Here is a 25,212-nt window from a genome sequence, read left to right on the forward strand (position 1 = left end):
CACACACACACACACACGTCACACACACACACACACACACACACACACACACACACACACACACAAGTCACACACACACTAGTCACGCGCACACACACACACACACACACAGCTTATCCTGTGCAATTATGTTTTAAAAAACAAATTCTTCACCAATTATTCTGAGTTACTCAGGGTAATGTGTGTGATTGATTTTGTGCTTTAACAGAGTCCTTTAGACTCTGTTTGGAAACATGAAAACACATCATTTGATCGTGACCTGTGGAGGCAGCTTTGTGTCATGTATGCGTTCCTGAGACTTAACACCCTCGTCAGCAGCAGGAACATCAGATATATGGGTACAGATTCACACACACACCGAGGACAAAGAACGACCAAGAGCTGCTACACTGACAAATGTGTATATTCAAGAACACCATTATTTCACTTCTTTCAGTGGGGAAACTGGTGACATTTTGATTTGTAGACATGCCATATAAGCATAATTTAGTCATAATTTTAAAAAAGTCCTCCATTTTGCGTCTGTATATTATATGATGCGCAGTATATCAACTTCTGTGAGTTATAACTCCTAAACTCAAAAATGTCAAGTCCATTACATTATTTAGATTGATTGAGAGCTATGAACATCATCCGTATCCAAGGATGTGAGAGATCGTTTCTGGTTGGTGGAACAGTGGTGTAAGAGTGAGAGTAGTGATCAAAATGTCTTTATGTCGAGAGCACGGCCGAATGACCTCACACACTGTCCTTCAAATGAAACTAAATCCACCAGACAAGACAAGATAACATCACTTAAGAACATTCTGAGTTTACTTGAGATGACATAGTGAACGACCTCTTTGCCATCTTCTCACTGAAATGTGGTGCTCTAATGTTGCATTTCTAATGTTGTACCTTCTCTAAGCTTCATCAGCTCCCAGTCAAAGCAGTTTGGACTTCCTCTTCTTTAATACTCTAGTGAGCCACTAAATAATCCAAAAGGGAAAAGCTATCTAGGCATCTTAGATTTTCATAGTGGGCATAAATTAATGTATAGCAGGTCAAGTTTTCATCAGACTGACCAGATTTTTGATTTTCTTCTTCCAGTCTGAGTATATTACCATTTTAGCAATGTGTAGAATTGTTTGCTCTGAGTATTTTTTCATGTCAGTCTTCAAGCAAAAACAAGTGACTATCATTTAAGTGATGCACATGGAGTTTTGGAGTTTTTGGGGGGGTTTTTAATGAAATTGCTTCCAACTGAAAGGACAAGCAGTTGGTTCCAAATGGGGGAAAGAATTACCTATAACCAGGGGCACACATACTGTATGTGCACCCCTGCCTATAAAACTATTGATAGAACTAATCCTGTGTTGCTCCTAGCTTAATTGATTTATTGAGGCCTTTACTGTTCAAATGTGGTTTGCAATGCTCACTTATTTTCCTGACAGAATAAGAATTTTAGTTTGTGGGAATAAGAGAATGTGACATATGTCAGCGTACAGTTTTCAGCACACCACCCTGGAGCTTCTCTCTCTCTCTCTCTCTCTCTCTCTCTCTCTTTTTCTCCCTCCCTCTCTCTGTTTATCTATCTCTTTCTCTGCTGCCTTTTTCATGGCCGTCTCTTTTATGGTCATAAAACTAGAGAAGATCTCTCTCTTGAATCACTCTCATTATCCATTTTCCTTCTCTAACATTTCTGTTAGGTTCTTTCCTGCATTCTTTTGTTCCTCTTCACTAATTAATCCTGTTAGTATTTGTTTGTTTGGTCCCTGTCCCTTGCCGTAATGGCATCCTGGATGGTGCACCAATCTTTCATTATACACATCCCATCAATAATTCATTGTGCTGACTACCTTCCTGAGTGTGATTAGTGATCACCCTTATAAATTGCGGGTCTATGTGGCAGAGGAACAGGAAAATGAGAAAGGATGAAAAAAAAATAGCTTTTATCTTTCTCCTGCAACAGCTTACATTAAATAGGTGGCAGTGCAGCAATTTGCATTGTGCAGGTGATTATTTTGCACAACGAGGGTTTAAATATCTGCTCAAAAAAACCTGAAGGCAAGAGTTTTTAGGTGGAGTGACAGGGTTGATGAAAAGTGTACCATTCTTTCCGCCTGTGCCTTAATTGCTTTGAAAGAGGCTGACAGTGTACTTGTGGTAAAGGACAAGGGGCGCATTTTAACTGCTTTTTCTTATTGTGAAAATAGCACCTTCATTTTTCAATGGCAAACTAATTCCTCCCCCTATCCACAAAGCCTAAAATGCCCCCCCTACACATACACACACACACACACACACATACACACCTCCCCAAAATATCTTTTTTTTTTCTTTAGCTCTATGTAATGCTCCTATCCATCTGACAGGAGCAGCGGCCTCACCTCCTGTTAGGCAAGTTTTATTGGTCACACGAGCATTCCCTGAACCTCCCCTTCCAAATGTTTACAAAAAGACACTGCACCCTCAGTCCAACTCCCTTACCTTCGCATCAGCTTCTAAGTTACTGATAGGCTCTGCTGATGCGCAGACAATTTATCTTCCTCATCCTCAGACTGGCGTAGGACTCCTCCTGTCACGGCTATCGATTTCAGGACTTAGACAGAATTTCCTAGTGTTTCCATTAACAGTTTTGGAAAGGGGGGGGAGAAAAGGATCAGAGAGCAGAGGAGATGAGAGGGAATGAACCAAGCACAAAAAGGCCCTATGAAAAGCAGCGAGGAGAGCTGTGGGTCTCAAATTAAGTTTGATGTGTTCATATCCAGAAATGTTTAATCCAAGAGACAGAAAGCATATCAGCATTACATATTTCTGCTGTATATTCTCATTACTTCTCTGGAGAAACAGAAGCCATCTGATCTGAGCTGACTTGGATCCTGTATCATACATAAAATTCCTGAATATTATGATATATGTAATATCTATTTTCACAGCGAATGCATGTGTTTGAGCAAAGTGTAATATTGTATTTATCTATGTTATTCCTTCTTCCTCTAATATTACATAAGAGCATCATAACTCTCATCAGCTCTCATAATGCACACTACAAAAAACAGAGGACACAATGCTATAATTTGGGAAAACCCTGTTGTTTTAGGTTAATCTTTTTGTTTTGTTTTTTGTGTAGTTTTGTTTTTGTTTTTATTTCATTTTATTTAATGGATTACACATGTTATGGTTACTAAAGGTAAAACGTGTTCCAGAATTCCAGTGTGGGGTAACCCGCAGTTTTAACAACCAAAACGCCTAAGTTGCCTCTCTGTTTTATGGCAAAGCTCAGTCAGTTCCACAAGAGCAATTTAACAATGGCGTTCATCTGAATTAAAAATCTGCCACAGTCATTTAGGATGTCGTTTATTTTATCAGCACAAAGCATCTGCAGTTTTTGTTTTTTGGGGTTTTTTTTGGGTTTTTTTTTTATTTGACCCTCAAAGCATTCAATAAGCCAAAACGTTTAAAAAAGGACATCGTGCAGGAGTGTGGGCCTTGCAGTAATCCACTTTACGTGGAGGGAGAACAGACGATGGCAGTGCCTTTCACACTTCAACACCATCAGTGCTGCCCTTTTTGTCATTGACACACTTTGCGCAGAGAAAACATGCTTGATTAGGCACAGGATATGTGTGCCCGCCTGTGCGATTGGCACATCATCACTTGCACTTGCGAGAAGGGGACACAGATAATGGCGTTACGCACTGGGAAGCGAAGGCGACCTCGTCTGCTGTTTTCGGAGAGAGGTGTGCTTCCCCCGTCATGTTTTTTGCAAAGGTTACGCGTGGGATTCAGCCTCGGCACACATTAATCTCAGCCGTGGACGCATCTATATTAGGATGACAAATTTGGCACTGTCGCCTCGTGAGGGACTGGGACCGGATGTCAAAACGCAGGCAAAGTCAGCGAGGCAGTGATTTGTGAGCAAGCTTAGTAGTCTCTTTCACTCGCTTCCCTGTTTTTCCTTCTTCGTCTCTCTGTCTCTGTCTCTCTCTCTCTCTCTCTCTCTCTCTCTCTCTCTCTCTCTTACTTGAATGTTCCTGTAGAGACAGATTAATTTCATCATTGTCAGTAACTTTATTTATACTTATATTTTACATTTATTTGATTTCATTTATTTGTTTGCGATTTATTTATTTATTTACAATATTCATAGGCTTGTGTTTGTAGTGCATCTGCTTATTTTTATGATCTGCTTATATGTAGAGCATTTGCTTATGGCCCTTATGAATGCTTCTCTTTAGCATATGCATCCAGGACCTGAACAAATGTTTGCCCATCACCAAATTCTGGTGTGTTTCATGTGTTTTACGAAATCTTTTTTCCTTTCTTTGGAATTCTTTGGATTTCATAACTTTGAGCTGAAAACGAGTAGCTCTTGCTGAATGTTGAAACGATAAGTTTTATGATTTGGAGGGCCATTGTGCTGATAATTGTCATTCCTCTCTCATTCGCATGTTGCTTCTCAGTATATCAAATTCCCTCTCAAGCAGCTCTCTGCAATCAGTTTGGATTGTTACAGAAGCGAGCAGCAGACGACCGCAGGTTCTAGATTCGATTTCGGATAACGATCATATCAGGGGAGGGAAACATCCAAGGGGGGAAAAATACTTCAATGCAGAGGGATTTCATTTATCAGAAATGTGTAAAGGGATAGGAGAAGGACAAAGAGCAGTCTATTTTAAAGTCCCCTCTGTTGTTTGCGCATTAATTATAAATGCCATATACACTTGGAGAACAGACCATGAGAAGAATGAATTATGAAGGACTGGGTTGGATAATGTAGGTAACAGTAGGCTCTGCAGATTTCCGGAACGTTCCACTCTGAGAACTGTGAAATGAGTCAAGTGTTGCTGTTGGGGATGGTGGTTCACAATCCTCCTCTTGAGGAATCCGCCCCGCATGCGTTCTTGCATTTCTGCCTGCAGATAACCATATTGTGCAGGGATCGTGTGCTACTGTAACATGCTCCTCTGTGTTTCCCCAGTCTCCACAAACATCACACCATGTGCTGATACTCCCGTGTACAGAAACAGGAAACATAAATCTGCTCCAGATGAGTGTGTATAGCCTACACCCCACTCCGACACTCTCTTAATAGCTTTGCTTCTATGGACAAGAAAATTGAAGCTATTGAATGTAAAACAGATACAACGTATACTTAAGCTCCAATATGGATTTCATACCAAGCTGAAATTGCAAAATGCTAGCCTTTTCCGCCTCATTCCCGTATTCACCAGCCACTTTTTATCATATGAACAGAAAGAAGCGTGCAGTGCATTTATGCCGGATCCAAATCGTTTTCACAGAACTCCGTGTTATTCGTATTTCTGGAAAAAAAAAATAGTGTCCTACATTCATACTCCCCATAACATGGGGAAATTTCTTGAAATGTGTCCAAATGAACTGTCAAATTAATGAATATTTAAATGCCTCCTAAGTCTTTGATGTTGCCTCTCTTCTCTAGTTTGAAGTTCTTTGAAAAAAAGAGACACCACACATGTTTTTTTTTCTCTTTTCTGCTTTTCTTTCTGTGTGTATTCAGACAAGAAATGAAAAAAAAAAAATTACTTCACCCCCACTCATTACATGCCTTGAAAGTTGCATGGATAGGTCTTAAATTTGGTCAGACATTGTTCATTACCATAAAGAGGTATTCAATGAATGACATCAGTCAGTACTACTCTTTTGGTATACAAGATTCTTTTTTTTTTGTGGGGGGAGGGGGGTTTGTTTGTTTGTTTGACCACAGAAGCTTCTAGTCCAGTGCAAGTTCTCTTTGTATTCTTGATAGAGAAATTAATTTAATAAGCAATATCAGTGTTCTGGGAAACAAACAGGAAAAGCAGGGGAAAAAAATATAGATGTGAAAAAGACCTGCGGATCAAACATATGACCATGGCCTTGGGAATAAAAAAAAAAACATGAAAAGGCCCTGTCGTGTTGCCTACATCCCTCACTAGTGAAGTTTTTAATGAGGATGTGGTTTTAAGGAGCTATGGTGACATTAGCACTATCAGATGGCTTCATTAACGCTGTACGCTTTGACTTTAATCACCTCTCTCTCACCTCTCCTGAGTCATGCAGTCATGCCCAAATCTCTCTCTGACCATTGTGCTAAACACACTGCCTATTCGTGTGCCCTTCTGTGTGGTCCTCTGAACTTCTGTGGGCTCTAGCAGAATGGGATATTAAGAGACTCACAGAAGCTTTGGAGCGTATTAAAAAAAAAAAAGTCGTCGTAAAGCAGACAAATAGATATATTGACAAATTCAAACCGCATCAGATATTCAGAAAGAGAATATTCCATAAATCCAGCTTTTCATCTCTGTCTCTCTTCTTTTCTCACTCGTGTTGAAGAAGGCGTTTTATTCTGTATGATATTGCTAGTGCTCTGTTGAACATTAAGAGGACATGAATAGTACATTGTATTATTTTAATCCTTTCTATGATTGGATTAATGATCTAGGCTAAGCAATTATTATAATGGACAAACCTTTATAGTTTTCCTTATACTCTCTCTCTCTCTCTCTCTCTCTCTCTCTGTCTCTCTGTGTGTTTGTGTGTATGAAAGTAAGACTGGATCCCGCAGTCTTGTTAGAGGGACCTGAGCACAGTGACAGTAGCCTGCTGGAAGATGTATGGCAGTAGGGACATGCTGGTATCCTGGGAGGAAACGTTCAGCTCTAGACTCTGTTCTCCCTCTAACACACACACACACGTGCACACACATACAGGCGCATACACACACACACACACACACACACACACTCTCTCTATTGTCTATGCCCCAGGTCTAGAAACAGCTGCTCAGCTTTAAATAAAGTAAAACCTCTTCCCTGCAAGGGAACCAGTCTACAACTGAACAATAGCAAACAACTGTCTTCCCTGACCTTGCTCTAGTATGTTTGTTAATGCTCACAGTGACACGTTTAACTCCGTAGGCTCTGTGCACATCCTGCTAATTAATTTTGATGATGCACTATTTGGCACATCATTAACCATTATTATTGTAAACACGGCAACCATCGATATTATAATACGCATGTCGTTTTGTGAAACACTGTCTGTGCCTTAACTGATCTGTTAAATATTAGTGTTGTTCTCCTTTGCAGTGTTGTCTGTTATCACACCCCCTATATATGCATATGAGTTTAGATAGTTTGTGGTCTTTTATAACCTTTATGTCTTATCACACTGATATTTCCATGTAGCTTCCACAGAGTGGTCCTACATTATTTAGAGGAAATCTATCGAGCATCTGGGTCTAAATTACCCATCAGTATTGACCTAGTTACATGGTGCTGAATTAGCTGCTTTGTGTCAGTAGGAAAAATCTGATGAATGGTTTTGATATATTGCATCAGTAAAAAAAGATTTTGCCGAAGAGTGGTGATGATCACAAGGCACAGTTAGATTTGTTTGTTTGTGTTTGTTTCTTGTCTTGCCTTTGCTTAACATCATAAATGATATTTTAGCATCTGAAATTCATAGCAGAAATAGGACACAGCCAAAAATAGTATGATTCTTATGTATTGAACCCCTTCCCCCTCTTTTTTTTTCTCCCGGCACTGTGCAAACAAAAGCTCTTTTGGATTTCTATCTTTCTGTCTTTCCCCCTTCTACTTCATTTGTTTTCTTTATTCTGTGTCTCACTCAGTGTCTGACTCTATTTGAGTGAAAATCAATGCTTATATGACAGTTAGCCTTGAACCAATGACTCTTAACCTCAATAAATATGGACTCAATTATTCTTTTAATAGCTTTGACCAAGACCCACAGAGAGTGGGACTCTTCAGATTCACTAATTCTTTTCAGTTAAGCTTTCCTAAATTGTATTTAATTCACTGTTATTCTTCATTTTTTTATTGCTGCAGAGAGAACTGTCTCTCTGTATTCATGGATGTAGAAGCAACATAGGAAAGTTAGGTCGATGTCACTGTCAATGTCAAATTGCAAGAGTTTTGGATTTCACCATGAAAGTATGGTTCTAACCCCGTGCTCTTTGGAGAAATAAGTTTTCAAGTACAAAGTTTTGTAGTAACAGGTGCTGGTAATGCTTCAGTGTGGAACTAACCTTTCTGTTTAAAATCAGAGTCTTAGCCTTTTTAGACTTGACGGACTGTGAAAATACAAAGGTCCGTGAGGTCACAGTCCACAAGTCAAGATTTTCTTGCTTTTACTACCCTACATAAAACACAATTGCCCTTTGCAACTCTACATGTACTGTGGTGTTTTTGATGCAGGAATTTCAACCACCTGCTGGGATATGAAACTAAAATTTCAATAAGGGATGGTGGTTTCATGCGGTTATCTAGTGATTTTTAGTATAAAATCCAGCCTATTAAGTGAATAAGTTCAAATTCCACCAAGTTTAAGATACCACCATTTTCCAACAGTCTTTTTCAACTCATATGTTTATCAGGCCTCCATCTCGTCTTCCTTCTGGTTCTATCCATCAGCAATCGACCTCAACCAATCACTAACCAAAAGATTATACTACTTATTCATCAGTTATCATTATTACTACCTGCTTTTCTTGTTCACCAACTTCTGTGCTGTTCCAGGTATTTATTTGTCTTGGAGTTTGTGTGTGTAGACCATTGCATGCTTTCTTATTTTGCTTTTTGTCTAGTCTATTGTGCTCTGCACTTTTTTTGTCAATTTGACCACTGCTTAAGTGATTACTTCTCCAGCTGGTCCTCGGTACCCGGTTTGCATGTGTTTTGACCTTTGCATATTTGACCTGTTTTTGTTGCAGTATCTGGCTGTGTTTTTAAACTCTTCTGACTCAGCACATGCATCCAGTTCCCTCAGCCCATAGAAGACAATATTGAACTTCCTGATTTGACTGATTTTTGTTGAATATGAACTGGACCCAGTCCTAATGCTAGTTCTTGTTTGAGGGAGAAAACCTTTCTGTGGAATAAGATCAGTCCATGTGAGAAAGGCATTTATGTCAAACATGTGATCTCAGATAAATTCAGCAGTTTGTACAGTGATAACTATCAGCACTCATGGTGTTATCGAAGACACAGAATGCACAGGAACAGGGGGGAAAAAAGCATAAAAAAGGAATAAAAAAAAAAAAAAAATACCAAAGCAAACAGTGACCATCCCCGATAGAACACTTTACCAGCTCAGAGAGAAAAGACTTCAGACAGAAAAGCTGGAACTTTCAGATGCCTTCAGCGTCCTCCTGACTTTCAACCTATTTCCAAAGAGACACTTTGTGTGCCAAAGAGCATTCATCACGTTGGGGCAGAAAGAGAAAACAACAGACAGAGAGGAAAAACACAGCAGTCCTCAGAGACATCCAGACAGGTCATCACACAGAGGGTGTGTGTGTGAGCACTGCAGAGGCTCCATGCGCAGCATGCACCCACCAAAACACACGGAAGAAGAGAACGAGAGAGAGAGAGAGAGAGAGAGAGAGAGAAATACCAAAATAAATTTAAAAAAAAAACATTGGATACTTTCCAGAAGATGACACAAAAACAGTTCACTGATTTACTCAGTAGGAGAGGTAGTCTTTAAATATGAGTCCTAATTATGCTGGGGAAGTCCCCTGGAGGCAGGTGGCATGAAGAATGGTGAGGGAGGGGGGTAAATTATGAGGGTGTAGATTACTTATGTTGACTGTCTGAGGCCATTCCAACTCAGCACAATAGACACACAGCTCTGACTGTGGAACCCAGGAAGTCCAATTAAGAGGGAGGATTATCAATCTTAGCAGATCGAAGCAGAACGTGACGAAGTTTACAGAATAACGACCACTAGCCCGGACTGAATAAGGACGGAATCCTTCGTTCAAACCACATGGCTTGGCTAAATCAGGGTAAAGACCGGAGACATTCATTTTCAGCTGTTCAAACTTTTATTTTCTGGTCTAGTGTGATTTACAGGAATTGAAAGATTTATGGTTTTTTTTCTTTTTTTTTCCTTTGGACAAACTCCTCATACTGAAGATCAGTGTTGTTTTATGTAGACATTACCAAAGGGACTTTGGCTTCACTCATTTTCACACCCAGACACTCCTGTTAATTACTTACTTAGGGAGTCAAATGAGAGATCATTTGACTAATTTATATCAGTGCTGCTGCTCTCTCTCTCTCTCTCTCTCTCTCTCTCTCTCTCTCTCTCTCTCTCACACACACACTCACACACACACACACACACAGAGATCTCAGTAACCCAAAAAAAAAAAAAAAAACTGTCTGAGAGCTGAACTTTCCTGCTGAAATCTGTGTTATGTGGTGCTAATTCCAGCTTTGAGCTAGGCCAGATTAATGAGCTGTTGCTGTACCTGTGCTGCTCTCTCTGGCCGGGTGGCTTTAGGAAGCAGAGCTAGATTAATGAGGCCTCCTCTGCCCAAGGCCTCCACTTCAGCACTTTAAGAAACAGCTGCAGATTTATGGACTCAAACACTCTCCCCAAATATGAGTTTCGCTTTATGTGAAAACTTGTTGTCCCCCCCCCCCCCTTTTTTTTCTTTTTTTCTTTTCTTTTCTTTCTTTTTTTATATAATGTTGTTTCATCAAGGGACAAACCAAAACCATCACTAACAACATCAACCAATGAACGAAAACCAACTAGAAAGTCTAATCGAGAAACTGAAGCAGCTAGAGGTAAAGTGCGTGGTGTTTTTTTCACATTAATGCAAGGTACTCTTCAGCCTTCGATGTGAATCATATTCCCCTCGATTCTCCTCACATATCCCATAGACAAACTGTCAAAAGTGGAACACGTTGTGAATTTGTAATGTCATTGGATTTTGTCCAGGTCAAAACCACATCATATGTTGACCTACACTGTAATACCAGCTGGCAAACCTGTGCCCAGTGACACGTGTGCGTGCGACCGTGCGTGCGTGTGTGCATGTGTGTGTGCGTGCATGTGTGCATGCATGTGTGTATTTATTGTCATTTCCAACGGCTTAACTCCACTATGCCTATGAAATATGGATGAGAAATTGGGGGTCGTAGTATTGATAAGCTGGGTCAAACACAATGATTCGGTTCATGTGAGATTGTCACAGGGTTGATAAAATCTTGGAGGACTGCAGAGCGAGTCTGAATAAGGTGGTCTCACCCAGATGTGTGTACTGGTTCACTGATCCATATAGCTCAGAATGAAGGATGTCTTAAGATAGAGTGCAGGACCTAGAGGCTGATACTTTAAAGCAATATTTCATATCAGGTCAACATTGGGTACAAAGCAGTGCTTACTAAAACTACTCTGTGCTTAGAGATATTGAGACTTTAGCTTTGCTGATTACCTGATTTTCTGGTTACAACTATGGCCATTTTACGCTGTGCTACTGTATATTCAGATTACACAGTGTGTTTATAGATAATGAAAAAAAAACCCAACCACACTGAAGGTGCCTGTAGGTGTTTTCTTTCTTCCACCACACCTGTGAGTGGAGGATTGCTCAAAAGAGGAAGAGAGGGGTGAGAGAAAGAGAGAGAGAGGGCATAGATATCGATCCAGCACCTCTGTCTTTTGGTATAGAGTGCCAGGATCTCCCACCAGGAAAAACAAATCACGTCAGGCGAGTGATGGATGTGGCACTCCAGGATCCGTTGGCACTGCCATCTGGATGAGCAGCACTGTATATCAGCCCCCATGCACAGCAAATTAAATGTACATTTGCACAGCCCTCCTCTGGCAGCATGCAGCACAGATGTACTAAGAGAAATCCTCGTTTTGTGGCATGCATCATACTTTGTCACATTTTACAGATACTGCCTTTTGAAATAAACAAACGAGCAGGGCGATGATGAAGATGTCAGGTAAAAAAGAGAGATGTGCGGGTATAAAGAAAGGGAGGGAACGCATCTGTTGACTGTAATTGCGTCTTTTTTTTTTCCTGCAAAATGTTCCACATCAACTTCACTACAAGTTATTGAATTGTCATAGTCTCGGTTTGCCAGTGCACTAGGTTCTTATGAACTGAAAGCATTTTCTGTATCTCTCTCTCTTTGCAGACGACAGACGAGCTGTTAGTGGCGTCTGCTGAGTGTCCAAGTGACGACGAGGACATCGATCCCTGTGAGCCAAGCTCAGGTGGGTTAGGTTAGTCATCTCTTTTATTACTACTTTCTCTGGCTGTGTCAGTATCTCCACGCGTGTATGTCTGTGTGTGTGTGTGTGTGTGTGTTGGTGTGTGTGTCATGTTCACTACATCGCTGACGTGGCCCTGACATTCCTAAAATCAACTGTCCAAAGTAATTGTGTTTTGTGTGTGTGTGTGTGTGTGTGTCTGTGTGTGCACGAACAATCTCCACCACATGGCTTCCCACCTGACTTCTCTCTCTCTCTCTCTCTTTCTCTCTCCCTCTCTCTCTCTCTCTTTCTCTCTCCCTCTCTCTCTCTTTCTCTCTCCCTCCCTCCCTCCCTCTCCCTCTCTCTCTCTCTCTCTCTCTCTCTCTCTCTCTCTCTCTCTGCACTTGTATCTCATGTAGTGGATCTTAACCATCAGTCAGTGACGCTGTATTGCCAGATCTACAGAATAAGCCAGGATTAGCATGATAGCATGCGGTGGAAGCCCAGACAGAATCAGTCAGGATGGGGTAGAGTTTTGAGAGTGGGACCTCATATCCTGTATTCAGCAGCTTGAAGCATGCAAGATCCCTGTTGTCATTAATTAAGCTCAGCAGTAAGCAGGGGAGTCAGTTCTGCTGTGTATGCCTTTGTTTACGAACAGTGATTACACTTGACATGCTACCAGTGTATCCTCAGTGTTGTCACACCTCCTCTAAGGAAAACAAACACACGTCTACCCAAACAGCTTAGTTTAAATTTATTTGAAAGAGAGGAAAAACATTACCCTAATCAGGTCAATGGATACATTTAATGAGAGGAGAATAAGGAGTTTACATAGAGAATGTTTGGCTTTCTAGATGCGAAGATGGGCCGAGAAAAACACACCCACAACACACACACACACACTCTGCCAAATCCATTGTTACCTGGTTTACAGGTTCACACGTATGCCTATTCTGATTGACCTGTTTCACTCATTTGTCAGTTTGATTTGTTCAAATATGATTTTGAATTCGCAATTAGAGGCCAGAAACAAACTCTCTCTCTCTCTCTCTCTCTCTCTCTGTGTGTGTGTGTGTTTTGAAGTGTAAAGAAATGGACTGTATTCTAAATTCTGAAGCATGTTTTAGTGACATTATTAAAAGATAACAGGTTTATCCAATAGCAGAGGCACATGGAAAATATGTGTATTCATAACAAGATTCAATAGTTCTTGAAATGTTCACACAAGATTTGTCAGTAAGAGTGAAAATACATGGGTTTTCTCACCATTTTTTCATTATGCGTTCGATTTACATGGCATGTGTATTTTAAGCAGAGTGTATTTTACAGCACATACAATTATTGTCTTACAAAGCAACACTATCCTAGTGCATTTTAAGTGGGGGATGCAATCTCTGCACCATATTCAGTATTTTTAGACGTTTTGCAGTAGCGCATGCGACCATTTTTAAAACAGGTACAAAACAAAGAAATCAAAGTACAGATGCACTGCAAGAACAGTGATGTTCCATCATAAATGCATCCAGGAAAAAACATATGCACACATAAATTATTAAGCATATGTTCTCTGCAGAACAGTACATAACAGTCTTGTTTAATTACCTTGTTTGTCGTGTTTGGTTCGAAGCCCAGCTTGGATCACACAGGGCCTATAAACAAATCAAAGACAATGCTTAACTTGGAACGAAAGGATTTCAAATGCGACACAAATACTCGGAAAACAGGGCGAACGAACGTCTGGTGTGTTAAGGCTTCTCTCCTTCTCTCGGTATCAATCAGCGTGCAGTAATTTAGCCTCTGCTAAATGAACTTCTGTGCTCAGGTGAACGGACAGCATTGTGTATAGCACATGTTAAAAATGCAGGAGATATAAGCCCTAATACAGAGAATATAGGTTACCACATCTGTCGGCGCCTTGATGACATACTCACTCAATTCACATCTGCTTTCTCAGTCCAAGTCAGTCACAATTAGAGAAAATGTGCACAAAGACAAGATGTGCAAGTTGGGACACTATCTTGGACAAGGTCATCTGTTTAACCTGGACAGAGGAAGCCACATGCTCTTGGGCCCATTTTTCTTTTTTACAGAGAGAGACAGAGAGAGAGAGAGAGAGAAGCTTTTCCACAAGCGAACTGCAGGGAGATTTGACACCAGATTTGTGGGCTTTTTAGGGTGACAGCTGTCTGACGGTGTATTACTGATTAATATCTACATTCAGAGCCATTCACACGGTCTGCAGAGCGCTCGACACTGTGCGTGCTGATAGCTCGTTCGTCTGTGAAGGACTGAATCTACTGCCACTGAGCTGAGGCCAGTAGCTCAGGTTACCCCGAGAGTTTGCACTCCCTCCCAACCATGCGCCGCTTGAAGGTTCTTTCTCTATCCACTAAAAACAACCTTTTCTCTACATGTTCGATTCCTGTTGATTGTCCCCAACGCCAAATTACAAATCACATTTGCTTATCTCAATCTTCCCTCCAACACAAAATCCACCTTGCTGTTTAGAACCCTGTGTACTGGTCAAGTGCATGATTTTGACGAGTTTCTCTTTCTTGCTGGAGAAAAAAAAAACTGTTATGCCACCAGCAGTGCAAAATGTACCAAGGCTGAATGTACCCTTGTAGTTGATAGGTTTTAAACAAAACTCAGAGCGCTGCCCATGTGCCACAGTAAGTGATGGTAAAATGTCATGGAGTCATGTTGTCCCTGAAGGTCAGGCTAGCAGGTCGTTGATCATGGAAGGAATCCTTCAGTGGCAGTGCTATCAGCAATTGAGCGATATCGATCCCGCTGGTTATTTATTGCTATGCTTTATTTCTCTTAGCCCTGGAAACCACATCGCACAGGCAGCACGAGCTGTGCTAATCTTCCAGCAGGACTCAGATTAGATCACACTGCAGCAAATTGAATCCTTCCCCTGGCTGAGAAACCACAGTGCAGAGGACATGGGCCTTGCACCACCACCCCTACCTGAAAACACATTTAAAAAAAAGGGGGGGGGGGGGGTGATGTTTGGGTGGGCCATGTTTCCCTCACTGTCAGGCTAAGCGCCATGGTCCCAAAGGACAGCGTCAAACTGACAAAAGAGTGGAGAAATAAGTTGTGGCCTAGCCCTGAAAGCATTTAAAGGGGGGGCTTTGTGCGAGGAGATAATAGACAAGATTGATCCAGAGATAACGAACGAACACAGACAGTCCCCTAAAAGATTTCTCCTTTTGTCTATCAGAGCATTCCAGGCTTTACGCTTCTTTATTTGAAAAATATTACGTTTCAGATGTTCCGTCACACTGCATTTCCGCTTGTCCTCTAAACGTCTTTGGCCCAAGCCCCCACTGTTCTGTCCTCTTTGGTTGCCTCTAAAATAAGAAGCCAAATGAGAGCTGGCAGCTTTGCAACTGTGCTGCAGAACAGAAACATAGGATCCTGAGCTGAAGAGGGTAATGTCATTGTTGACTTCCAGATTTGGATTCGGAGCGATGTGCTCGTACCTAAAAACTTATGCGTTCAAGGGTTAACCACCTTGTTTTTGTTATGCGTGTTTATCGAACAGGAGTGACAAGCAGTCTTTCAAAGTCTTCTCTAAATGTGTCTTCTCACAGTTTAAATGCTGTCATCGACACCGGCTTTTTCCGAAAGTAGCAAACACAAGAAGAGCTTATATTGCGTCTTGTAATATTGGCCCCAAGACATTTCCATCAATCATCTTCCATTCCCTAGTCTCGCAGCTCTTAGCTTTCTCCAACACTTTGCAGCAGTTTAAGGTTAATTATTCTTTTTTTTTTTCTTTACTTATTCGTATTTACATGCTTACACTTCTTCTTTTCTTCTTCGTATTGAACTTTTATGTAATGTAGAGTTCGCAGTGACCAGAGAGTGACATCCTGCAAATGTGTTGATTTAATGAAAGAAAAGTAGACCAAAAAAAAAAAAAAAAATCTCGTACAAGGAGCAAAGCAGTTAATCAAGTCGCAAATGGTATATTTTGTCTTTAGATTGAAGACAGTGTCAAGTAGGTAGACCTCCTGCAGAAATGATTACAGTAAAATATTGTTTTATTGCATTTCTAAGATTAATGAAATAAATGCAACACGCCAGTGGCTGGAGAGGTCACTGCCCACATGTAATAGACTATTCAATCATTCTCCGCATGAGCTCTGGCTTTGGGTTTTCTTACAGGCTGGCTTGCATATTGCATGTCACAAGGCAAGTCCTACTATGGCGGAAAATTATTAAAGTCTAAATGATAGATCTCTAAAGGAATAAATGCCAGTTGAAAGCTCCATTTTTAATGAAGTGACTTAAGACTCAGAGCAGGAATAGGTTAGTCTGAAATTTACACAAGAGGGACTCGCCTTTTGGGCATGAGCAAGAAACAACTGGCTTTCTCTTGTGTTTCTTTCGTCTGTTGCTGTCTGTTGGTGCTTGATGCCAAATATATGGCCAAAGGTTTGCAATATTTGGTAATTGTATTCATTCGTTTATCTCTCCTTCAGCAGAGATTATCCTTGACAGGGCTGGGATGGCGCTCTCACGTTTAATGAAATGTGTTCTTAGAGAAAACAGGATTTCATGGTCATGTCTGCCTCTCTGCGAGGCCCTACAAACACAACATCCCGCCTTATTTATCTTTTCAATTATTTCCGTTTCCCTCCGACCTCTCTCTTTTCTTCTCTCTCTTTGCCTCATGTCAGTGACATCAGCGAGCTGACTTTGACACTAACGTGATGTGTCTCCGAATTAAACTGCAAGGCGTATGACGGATTCCGTTGCTTTCAAATGACAAGAGCAAAACAGCGTCAAGGCCAACGCAAGTGCGTCCGTGGCGGCCCAAAGTCGGCCTGGTTAGTACCCTAAACAGCCCTCTGTGGGTTCACCAAGTGGTGGAATTGCTTTCTGCGGACACATAAAGCAAAGGAAATGTAAACACTCTCTGTATTTCTCTCAGCCGGCTCCAATAGAAAGGGGCCATGATCCGTGAAATGCCCATTATGGCCTGAATCTTGGACAGGAATGGAATAATGCTCATAAAACACTATGTGTTACCTCCCAGCAAAGGCCTTGTTTTTATGTCTGACCAGGGAACCCAAATGGACCCAACAGAACAACAGAGCATTGCTGCACAGTATGAAAACAGTCTAATTGAACGCCAGGACATTTTTTCCTTTTTGTGGATATTGGAATAAGAACATATAACTCGGATATTAGGTTTTGAAGGGTTTTTTCCCCTTTCTCTTAATGGTTTGGTAACTCTTTGGTTTGTGCTGTGTTTAACCTTTGAATTGTTAACTGCTGCATAAACAGTAGTCCTGTCATTTTGGATCTTTAATCACCAGTTGAGACACATATGTGAAGTGGAACCCATGTTCATATAAAATCACATTTTATCAGTGTTTGCATAATGACTGTCCCCAGTATATTAATGACTAAATGACAGCATTAAGGTTAACCACATCATCCAGACAAGCATGTATACATGCAGTCATTTAGAACCACCATGTGTGTGTCATTAGAGCTGTTTGTTTTATGGGCTAATAACTGGTGTGAGCTGTCGTAAAAGTAAGTGAGGAGGAAAAAAAAAAGGCGTGTTCCTCCGTATGGGTCTTGTGATGGTGAAGCGTGTGCAGAAAAGTAATGAGCTCTTTTAACAGGAGCTCTTTTTCCCGCCATATCAGCACAACCTTCCCCACAGGATCTGCAGTGCAGCTACATAAACACAGGGTGATTAAACTTCCCCTTCTTCCTCATTTACTCAGAGAATTGAGACATGAAGAGGATGTTGCAAGTTTTGTTTTTGGGCCATCACAATCTATTACAGGAGCACATGAGAACATTCCTCAGAACTCAAAGGAGACTCAATCTGTCTGCTTGTATAGGTCACATAGCTTCTCCTTTTTAGGGGTACTTATGCAAAGAAAAGCTGAAGACACCACATTAGTTAATATACGTAACATTCCTTTATCTTAGTTTGCTTTGACTTCCGCTCACTCTTTTGAAACATCTAAATGCTAATTTAGCAAAGACTGCACACGTCTGACAGAATTTCAAACATCTGAGCATTTGAATGTGAAACCTCTCTGCTTGTTTGGCTAACACACAAGCCTAGGGAGAAGAACTCGAAAGCTTGCACACCCTTGTTTGGCTCAAAGGTATGCATTTCAGAGTGGCACTGGATGGGAGTCTGTGATTTCTCAAGGACTCTGGGCTAATTAAGGCAAGGAGCTAATGCCTCTGTGTGTTGTGCCTGGGAGTGTTACTTTTGCTTGATACAGTGACCCGCCTGCAGGCTGATCCTCTCCAAATGTGACAAACCTGACAGCTGGTGATTATGCCGGGGTATATGACACTACTGCTCCGTTAATCCACTCAGATTACAAAATATGTCACCAAGCAAACTAAACTAAACCCAGGCTTTTTCTGGCAGATTCCCAGTGCCATAGCTCCTGCATGAAGCTAAGCTGTCCTGGATGAAGAATGAATATCCTCATTTGACACATGCACACAGACAGATGTACAGTACAGAATTTCCATCATATACAGTTCCAAACCCATCATTTATGACAGCATGTACATAATTAATAGCTGCTGAGGGATATTGTTCAGAACCGATGTATAATGATAAATATTGTATCTACAGAGTTGCCAAGTATGTTTCCTGTGTGTAAGCAGGAAGAGCCAGTCAGCTGTCAATGAACAATCGCAGGTGAAGAATCCACAAGATGTGTGTTTGTCCCCCCCTTGATCTTGGCTGCTTTGCCATACTTTCACTTTTCTTTCCTTTTTTTTTCCTTTCATAGACTCATAGTCTATTTACTTAATATTTTCACTGAAAACAAACAATAGAGAATTCCCATGGGGATTAATAAACATATGCTGTTTGTACATCTCTTTAGGCATCAAAATAAACTACCCAGTACAAACCCTGCAGTTGGCAGCTACAGATAAAAGAAATTGTTTTTCTCCTGAAGAGAGCATTCCTTCCTTCCATTCATGTTTCTAACTCTGTGACAAAAGGCTTTTCTTGCCTTGGTTTGAGTGAATGACACACTTGATACAGAGCAGGGTGGTCACACTGGTTCTGATGAGCAGACTGAAGTGTGACAGCAGTACTCCCTGTTGTGTTTCATTCCTTCCTCTCTTCATCAGCAAGCACTAAAGAAAGGTCAGGAAGAGTGTTGTCCATTCATTACAGTATAAATAGTCTTGTTTGCTCCATTACTTCAGAATAAGCAACAGATAGAGCCTCTCACCTCTTGCAATGTGCCTCTTTATGTCCTCTTTCTGCTCAACTCTCACCCTGCTCTCCAAATTACCAAATAAATGAACCTCCTCACCAGAGACAAATGAAGAAAAATAGTCTTTAAACTGAAGCATTTATTTAAATCCCCACTGACATGGCAGAATCTCCCGTCCTACTCATCTCACGGCGAGATAGACATAGAGGGGCAGGGGTGGGGGGTGGGGGGTAAGGACTAGAGAAGCTTGTCAGGTGTTTCAAAGTAAATTAGCCGCGCAGCCCCCATGCACACTCGCTGTAATCCCTCAGCGAGACACGTCTCAGGAAACACACAGGGGATCCAGCCAGGATTAACAGGAAAGTGAAACCTCGGCGCTCCCTTTCGGCCCGCCTAATATTCCATCACACTCCTGAAGTGTGTCAGTCCATTCCTGTGCTACATTCTCATTCCCTGTCTAATGCAGAGTCAAGACGTTTCCTTCCATCCCTATTACTATGCGTGTAGTGTGTGTGTGTGTGTGTGTGTGTGTGTGTGTGAGTGAGTGTGTATATTTATATCATGAGTCTTGACAGGGGTTTTGCAGTAGCATATCGTTTCCTATTCCAGGTGTTGGGCTACCTCCTTTTCCTGTTGAAACCTCAGCCAGGCGTGAAGGTCTATAAAGGAAATGTGTAGTGACTAGATGACTGAAACATTTATCTCCATGAATAAAACAACAGGAGGGGGCGGTTGTTCACAGTGGCCAGAAAAGAGGCATCATAATGTATGTCTCATATGAGACCAGGAATGAAATGTTTTGTTTTTTTTCCCCTCATTTTTACACCATTTCAACCTCCCAAAAGTTTCCTCTAGTTTATGGCTTGTTCTCCATCCGCGCGGCCCCGCAGTGCCATCGCGAAAGAAGCCTCCACTTAGAGGTCGTTTTCTCTCTGTCTAATTTTACCCTTGGGTGCGCTTGAGTAGAATTTATAAGAGCCCCCATTATTTTAAACACTTGTTTCAGGCGCTATTTCACCGCTGGTCCCCTCACTCTGTGTTGATGGAGTGTTGATGAAGAGACAAGCAGATGCACAGACACAGAAAAGCACTGGGAACACGGTGTGGGGGCCCATTAGGATCCCTGCTGAGGTCTAGCTGAAGTCAAAGTGGAAAAGGATGTGTCCGAGAGTCAGGAGATTACCCGGGAGAGCGAGAGAGAGAGAGAGAGAGAAAGGCCAACCACCACCTCTGCAGTTGGCATCTATTACTGCTTGAGGACCATCAGTTGCACAGAATTGATTTTTAACTATGTAATTATATATGTAAAATATTAGTGTTAGTTTACAAAAAGGTCAAATGTGATGAATGGACACATGGCTCATTAAGTACTTCAAGTGATGCACACCATTAAGACTGGATGGAGCTATTCTGAAAGACAAGTACTGTGGACAGAGACATGGCAGTGTCAGTAAATTCACACAGGAGCTTTAGTCCTGGATGGAGTGCTTCTGCTTTATGGTCATCTCTTTTCATCTTACAAGAAAGCTTTTGTCTAGGGATTTTTTTTTCCTTTTGTATTCTTTTTTCCCAACTAATTGCTCTGTCAATTTCAATGACAATGTGGAGTATATCTGCAATAATATTAGCAAGAAGCATGAAACATCCACAACCTTGTAAGAGGGCCACAGGTATTGCTCAGAAGCTGTATGACAACGCAGTTCAGTTATAATTTCAGTCTGATTCAATTATCCTCCGAGTTTCATTCAGCTCTTTGCTGTATATCGTCCATGAAGCAGCCGCACTGTCTCTGAGTCACTTCCTTCATCCTTTAGCTTTCCCCCAAATGACACCAATTACTGCTCTCAATTTTCATGGAGTAGATGATTGTAGGGGCAGGCCCTGATAGGTTTCTAGGGTGCGATTGATTCAAAACCCAGTGTAACCCTGTCGATATCCGCCTGTTGACAATCTCGTCATTCTCTGCGTGACACCAATCAACAGATCTGCACATCGGAACAGGTGCGAGAGGGAGCCTGCACGGGTGCCATTAACTCAGCACTAACACAGCAGCAGTGAAGAGTGAGAGGATGTGAACACGGCAGTGGAGCTGTCATGTGACCCTGACCCAAACCTGCAAAGGAAAATCTTCAGTTTCCTCACTTTCTGTCTTTTTGCCCAGTTTCTCTCTCTCTCTCTGTGAGAGGAGCCTGACTTTTACATCTATCCTTATCTTCTTTCCTTCTGTGCCCTCACCCCCCCACCTTCCACCCTCACCAAATTTCAGGAACAAACAAACTGAAAATCCCAAAGTGAATTTGAAAGTAGTTCCATATTTCTTTTATTGTCTGGCAGTTGAGAGAAGTGTCAACCACGGGCTTTTGCCTTGAAGGACAGAGCCTTCTTCACACCTGTCCATAGGGATAACATGGGCTATGGCAGACACAGCTAATCTGTTCCTACATTCAGTCACACTCAGTTCTTCCCACTGGCACTTTCCCACATGTCCTTGAATATCTTCTAGCACCGTTACCTTCAGCAGACTCATATTTAGCCCCTTCACAATGCAGATCAGTTATTACACAAAGAGAAAAGACATATTCACCTTTTGAACAAAACCTCTCTAACTTTAAGCAGAGGTAGTTACAGTGAGTACACTTTTTTTTTCCCTTTTTTTTGACACTGAAAGGCAAACTTCAGCAGGCTCACAATAAAGAAGCCAAGAGCTAATGAGCTAATAATATCTATGTAATGCTATATTTTCACTCAATAAAGAGCAAAGTTGAGGTTCTATTGGCAGAAACATGCAAGCTCCAAAACAGCCCATAAAAAATAAATGAATAAATAAAAATATTAAAAAAACATTTAGCACATTTCAGATTTTGACAGACAACCTAAACCAGTCGGCCTTTGTATAAGTCTTATCCTCTCTGGCAACTCATCTTCTTTGTTAGGACGTATCAAACCGTTATTATTCCTTTCGACTTTACAGCCAGTAGGAATATGTAAAGAGTGTTCTTCATAAAGCAGCTCAGTGGCTGTCAGTTCTGTCTGAACACCTGCAAGGACATCACCGCTAGAAAAATGGAGAAATACTTCATCCATACTTACTCAGGTTTTCGAAGAGACAATAAAGACAATGGAAGAAAGAGAGAGATGGAAGAATGCATGAGAGACTGAAAAATGCTTTGTCTGATGAGAACATTAGCAGAAGGGGACAGAGAGAGAGACAGAGAGAGACAGAGAGAGAGACAAAAAGGGACTGGAAGAGAGTGCTATCAGAGTTGATGGGAACTGGATTGTAATTTGGACAGCTCTCATACATAATGGAGTCTCACTGATACGTAATCAGTTTCCCATTCAAAGTAGCAAATGGATCTTAAAGCCCAGGCCTCTCACACATTAATGCCCCGTTCCCAAACATTTAGCCGTCATTAAGGGGCGGTCACTGGTCTCGTTTGAAAGCACTGGGAAAATTTATGTTGATTATTCTGTGTCTTGTTTGTAATCTGCACTGTAATGGCATGTTCTGCATGTTTAGTGGGTCTTTTAATCGTCCATTTTAGTTGTTTTCATTAGGTCACATGTTTCATGTCATTGGTTGGTGTTAGGATTGTGTTAAATCAGTAAGGTAGCAAATAGCTTTGGAGTAGACTCCATGATGTTGGTTAGCTTAGCAGGCAGGAAGGGCTCACATGCAAAAACAGAGCCAGTGTCAGCTACCAAACCATATTCAAAGGACCAGTATGCTAAGTAGATGCATTGACTTGTGGTCACCTGCTTAGCGGAAGCAAATATTCACCATATTCTTTCAATTACAGTGTGAATTGGTGAACAGCAATTCACTCATCTGATTTTTCTGAACATATTTCCACTTGTCGAATTTCTTTTTGTTTCATGTACTATTTATTTCATTGAGTAAATCATATATAGTCACACAACTTCCAGCTCATGCGTCGTGGTGTATTATTTTTTGAAAAAATGATGAGGAAGGAGAGCTAAAGTGAAAAACGTTGGGCTGTTGCCTCATATGAGTAATAACCTCTTTGCCTCTGTTTCACTTTCTCTTTCACAGCTAATCCCACAGGCCCTGGGGTTAAGGGCTATCCTGGGCCATCGGAGGTATTTCGCGAATCCAGCAGCACGACTGGCATGGTGGTGGGTATCGTGGCAGCTGCCGCTCTCTGCATACTCATCCTCCTCTACGCCATGTACAAGTATCGAAACCGCGACGAAGGCTCCTACCACGTAGACGAAAGCCGCAACTATATCAGCAACTCTGCACAGTCCAACGGTACGGTCGTAAAGGAGAAACCCACCAACAGTGCCAAGAACTCGAGCAAGAGCAAGAAGAACAAGGACAAGGAGTATTACGTGTGATCCTTCTATTTGCTGGTTCTCTCGTAACCAGCTTTGAACTTTCCTTATAAAGAGACCAATCAGAAGACCAACATGTGTATAGTAACAAAGTCAAATGAAACTGGAAAAGAAAAAATAAAAAACTCTTCTTTAAAAGTTTAGTCCTCATGGCGTGATACTAAAAAGAGATACATGGTTTTCCTTAAACACTCTACACAAGCACATGGGACTGAGTGGAGACACAGCAGAACTGATACGTGACTAACAGACATGCAGTCGGAGGACTGGAAACCCAGCAAAAACACAGACTGGACTGAATAAAACAAGACATAATAATATACTAGGATTATCCATAACTGAAGATAATATTACCAATACAGACCCATCTGTTCTGCCAAAAGCCTTCTGCCACCAGGATATTACAATCTCACTTTCCTGTTTTAGGAAAAAAAAAAAAAAAAAAACTAAACAAAACAGGAAATGTGGGGTCTGAGGAAAATATATTGTCACAAAACTGTCAGTGTTTTCATTTATGTTGCCTGTGTTTGTGTGGCTGAGACTTTTTCTATGACAGAAAGACTACAGACAATACAAAGCCAGTTGCGTAAAAAAAAAAAAAAAAAAAAATACGCCAAACATCCATGACATACGAGGACTGACAGGACCCAGAGAAAAAGAAAAAAGTCAGAGAGAAATTAACTATGCCCAAGGAATCAGCCAAAGTGTTTGCACTTTTTATAGACACGGTGGGGGCAAACACAGACTCTTGTCATGTCAGCTGATGAATCTATCCAAAGTGCAAAGAACAATGAGGCTGACGCTTCAGCCAGAGTGACTCTTAAAGGATATGTCCAGCTTGAACAGAGCGCATCCGGAAGGTTCACCGAGGAAAAAGGTTTTTCACACGAGAGGAAAAACCGAAGGTTGAGGAATATTGGGGATGCCTGGAAGGAATCATATGGGAACACTCCATGCACGCAAACGTATCTTATTACATATGTTTATAAACAGTACAACTACATCTCTGTGTGCTTTCTGGACTGTGGCAAAGTGGTGTTTTATAGCCTGTTGTATAGATGATGCAAACTATATCTGCTCCTTGACCATTTTCAGTAATAAAACTGCAAAAAAAAGGATAAAAAAGAAAAGTAAATGTTACTAAGTGTTGCTAGATATAGATGATTTTATGATGACATCAGCAATGACACTTTTCGGTTGCATTTTTTTCTTCCCCTCCCAAATGTTTCCCCCCTTTTAGTTTTTATACGAATACCCAACCAAACTAGAAAGCATTTTACTAGCCTAGTACTACCCTGACTTGTCCATGATTTGTACGTACATTGTAACTGTGATCCAGAGAAGGCATGAAGAACCAAACAGGAAGCCACAATGTTCCAAGGTTACAGGACAAAAACACTGCCCACTCCCAAAAACCCCTGTCCTCATTTGAAACCCTCGTGAGAATGAAGGTAACTCAGAAGCTAATGATATCAATATGTGTTTTCCAGTGGTCCTAAATGTTGGCCCAGTGTTTGCCTAAGCTGATGAATACAGGGGAAGCGTAGGACGCTGCAGCCATTTCAGTCATTCTGTTTGTTTCCGTCTTCCTGTC

The 25,212-nt window shown here is 41.3% G+C and overlaps 1 protein-coding gene across 16 annotated transcripts in view; it reads left to right on the forward strand.

Annotated features, from left to right (window-relative positions):
• Positions 1-24,088, forward strand: part of LOC115809138 (neurexin-1a-like) — a 226,294-nt gene extending 202,206 nt beyond the window's left edge. For 9 of the 16 annotated variants that reach the window (XM_030770669.1, XM_030770680.1, XM_030770678.1 and 6 more), the window contains 2 exons: positions 11,967-12,054; positions 23,317-24,088. In XM_030770669.1, coding sequence (XP_030626529.1) covers positions 11,967-12,054; positions 23,317-23,621 — 393 coding nt within the window. In that variant the 3' untranslated portion in view covers positions 23,622-24,088. Of the gene's footprint in view, positions 1-11,966; positions 12,055-13,144; positions 13,154-17,517; positions 17,527-23,316 lie in introns of all 16 variants that reach the window. The other 7 variants (XM_030770675.1, XM_030770677.1, XM_030770668.1 and 4 more) reach the window with 2 other exon arrangements.
• The last annotated feature ends 1,124 nt before the right edge of the window (positions 24,089-25,212 follow it).

This window comes from Chanos chanos, chromosome 4 (genome assembly GCF_902362185.1).
Source record: "Chanos chanos chromosome 4, fChaCha1.1, whole genome shotgun sequence".
NCBI classification, from domain to species: Eukaryota; Metazoa; Chordata; class Actinopteri; order Gonorynchiformes; family Chanidae; genus Chanos; species Chanos chanos.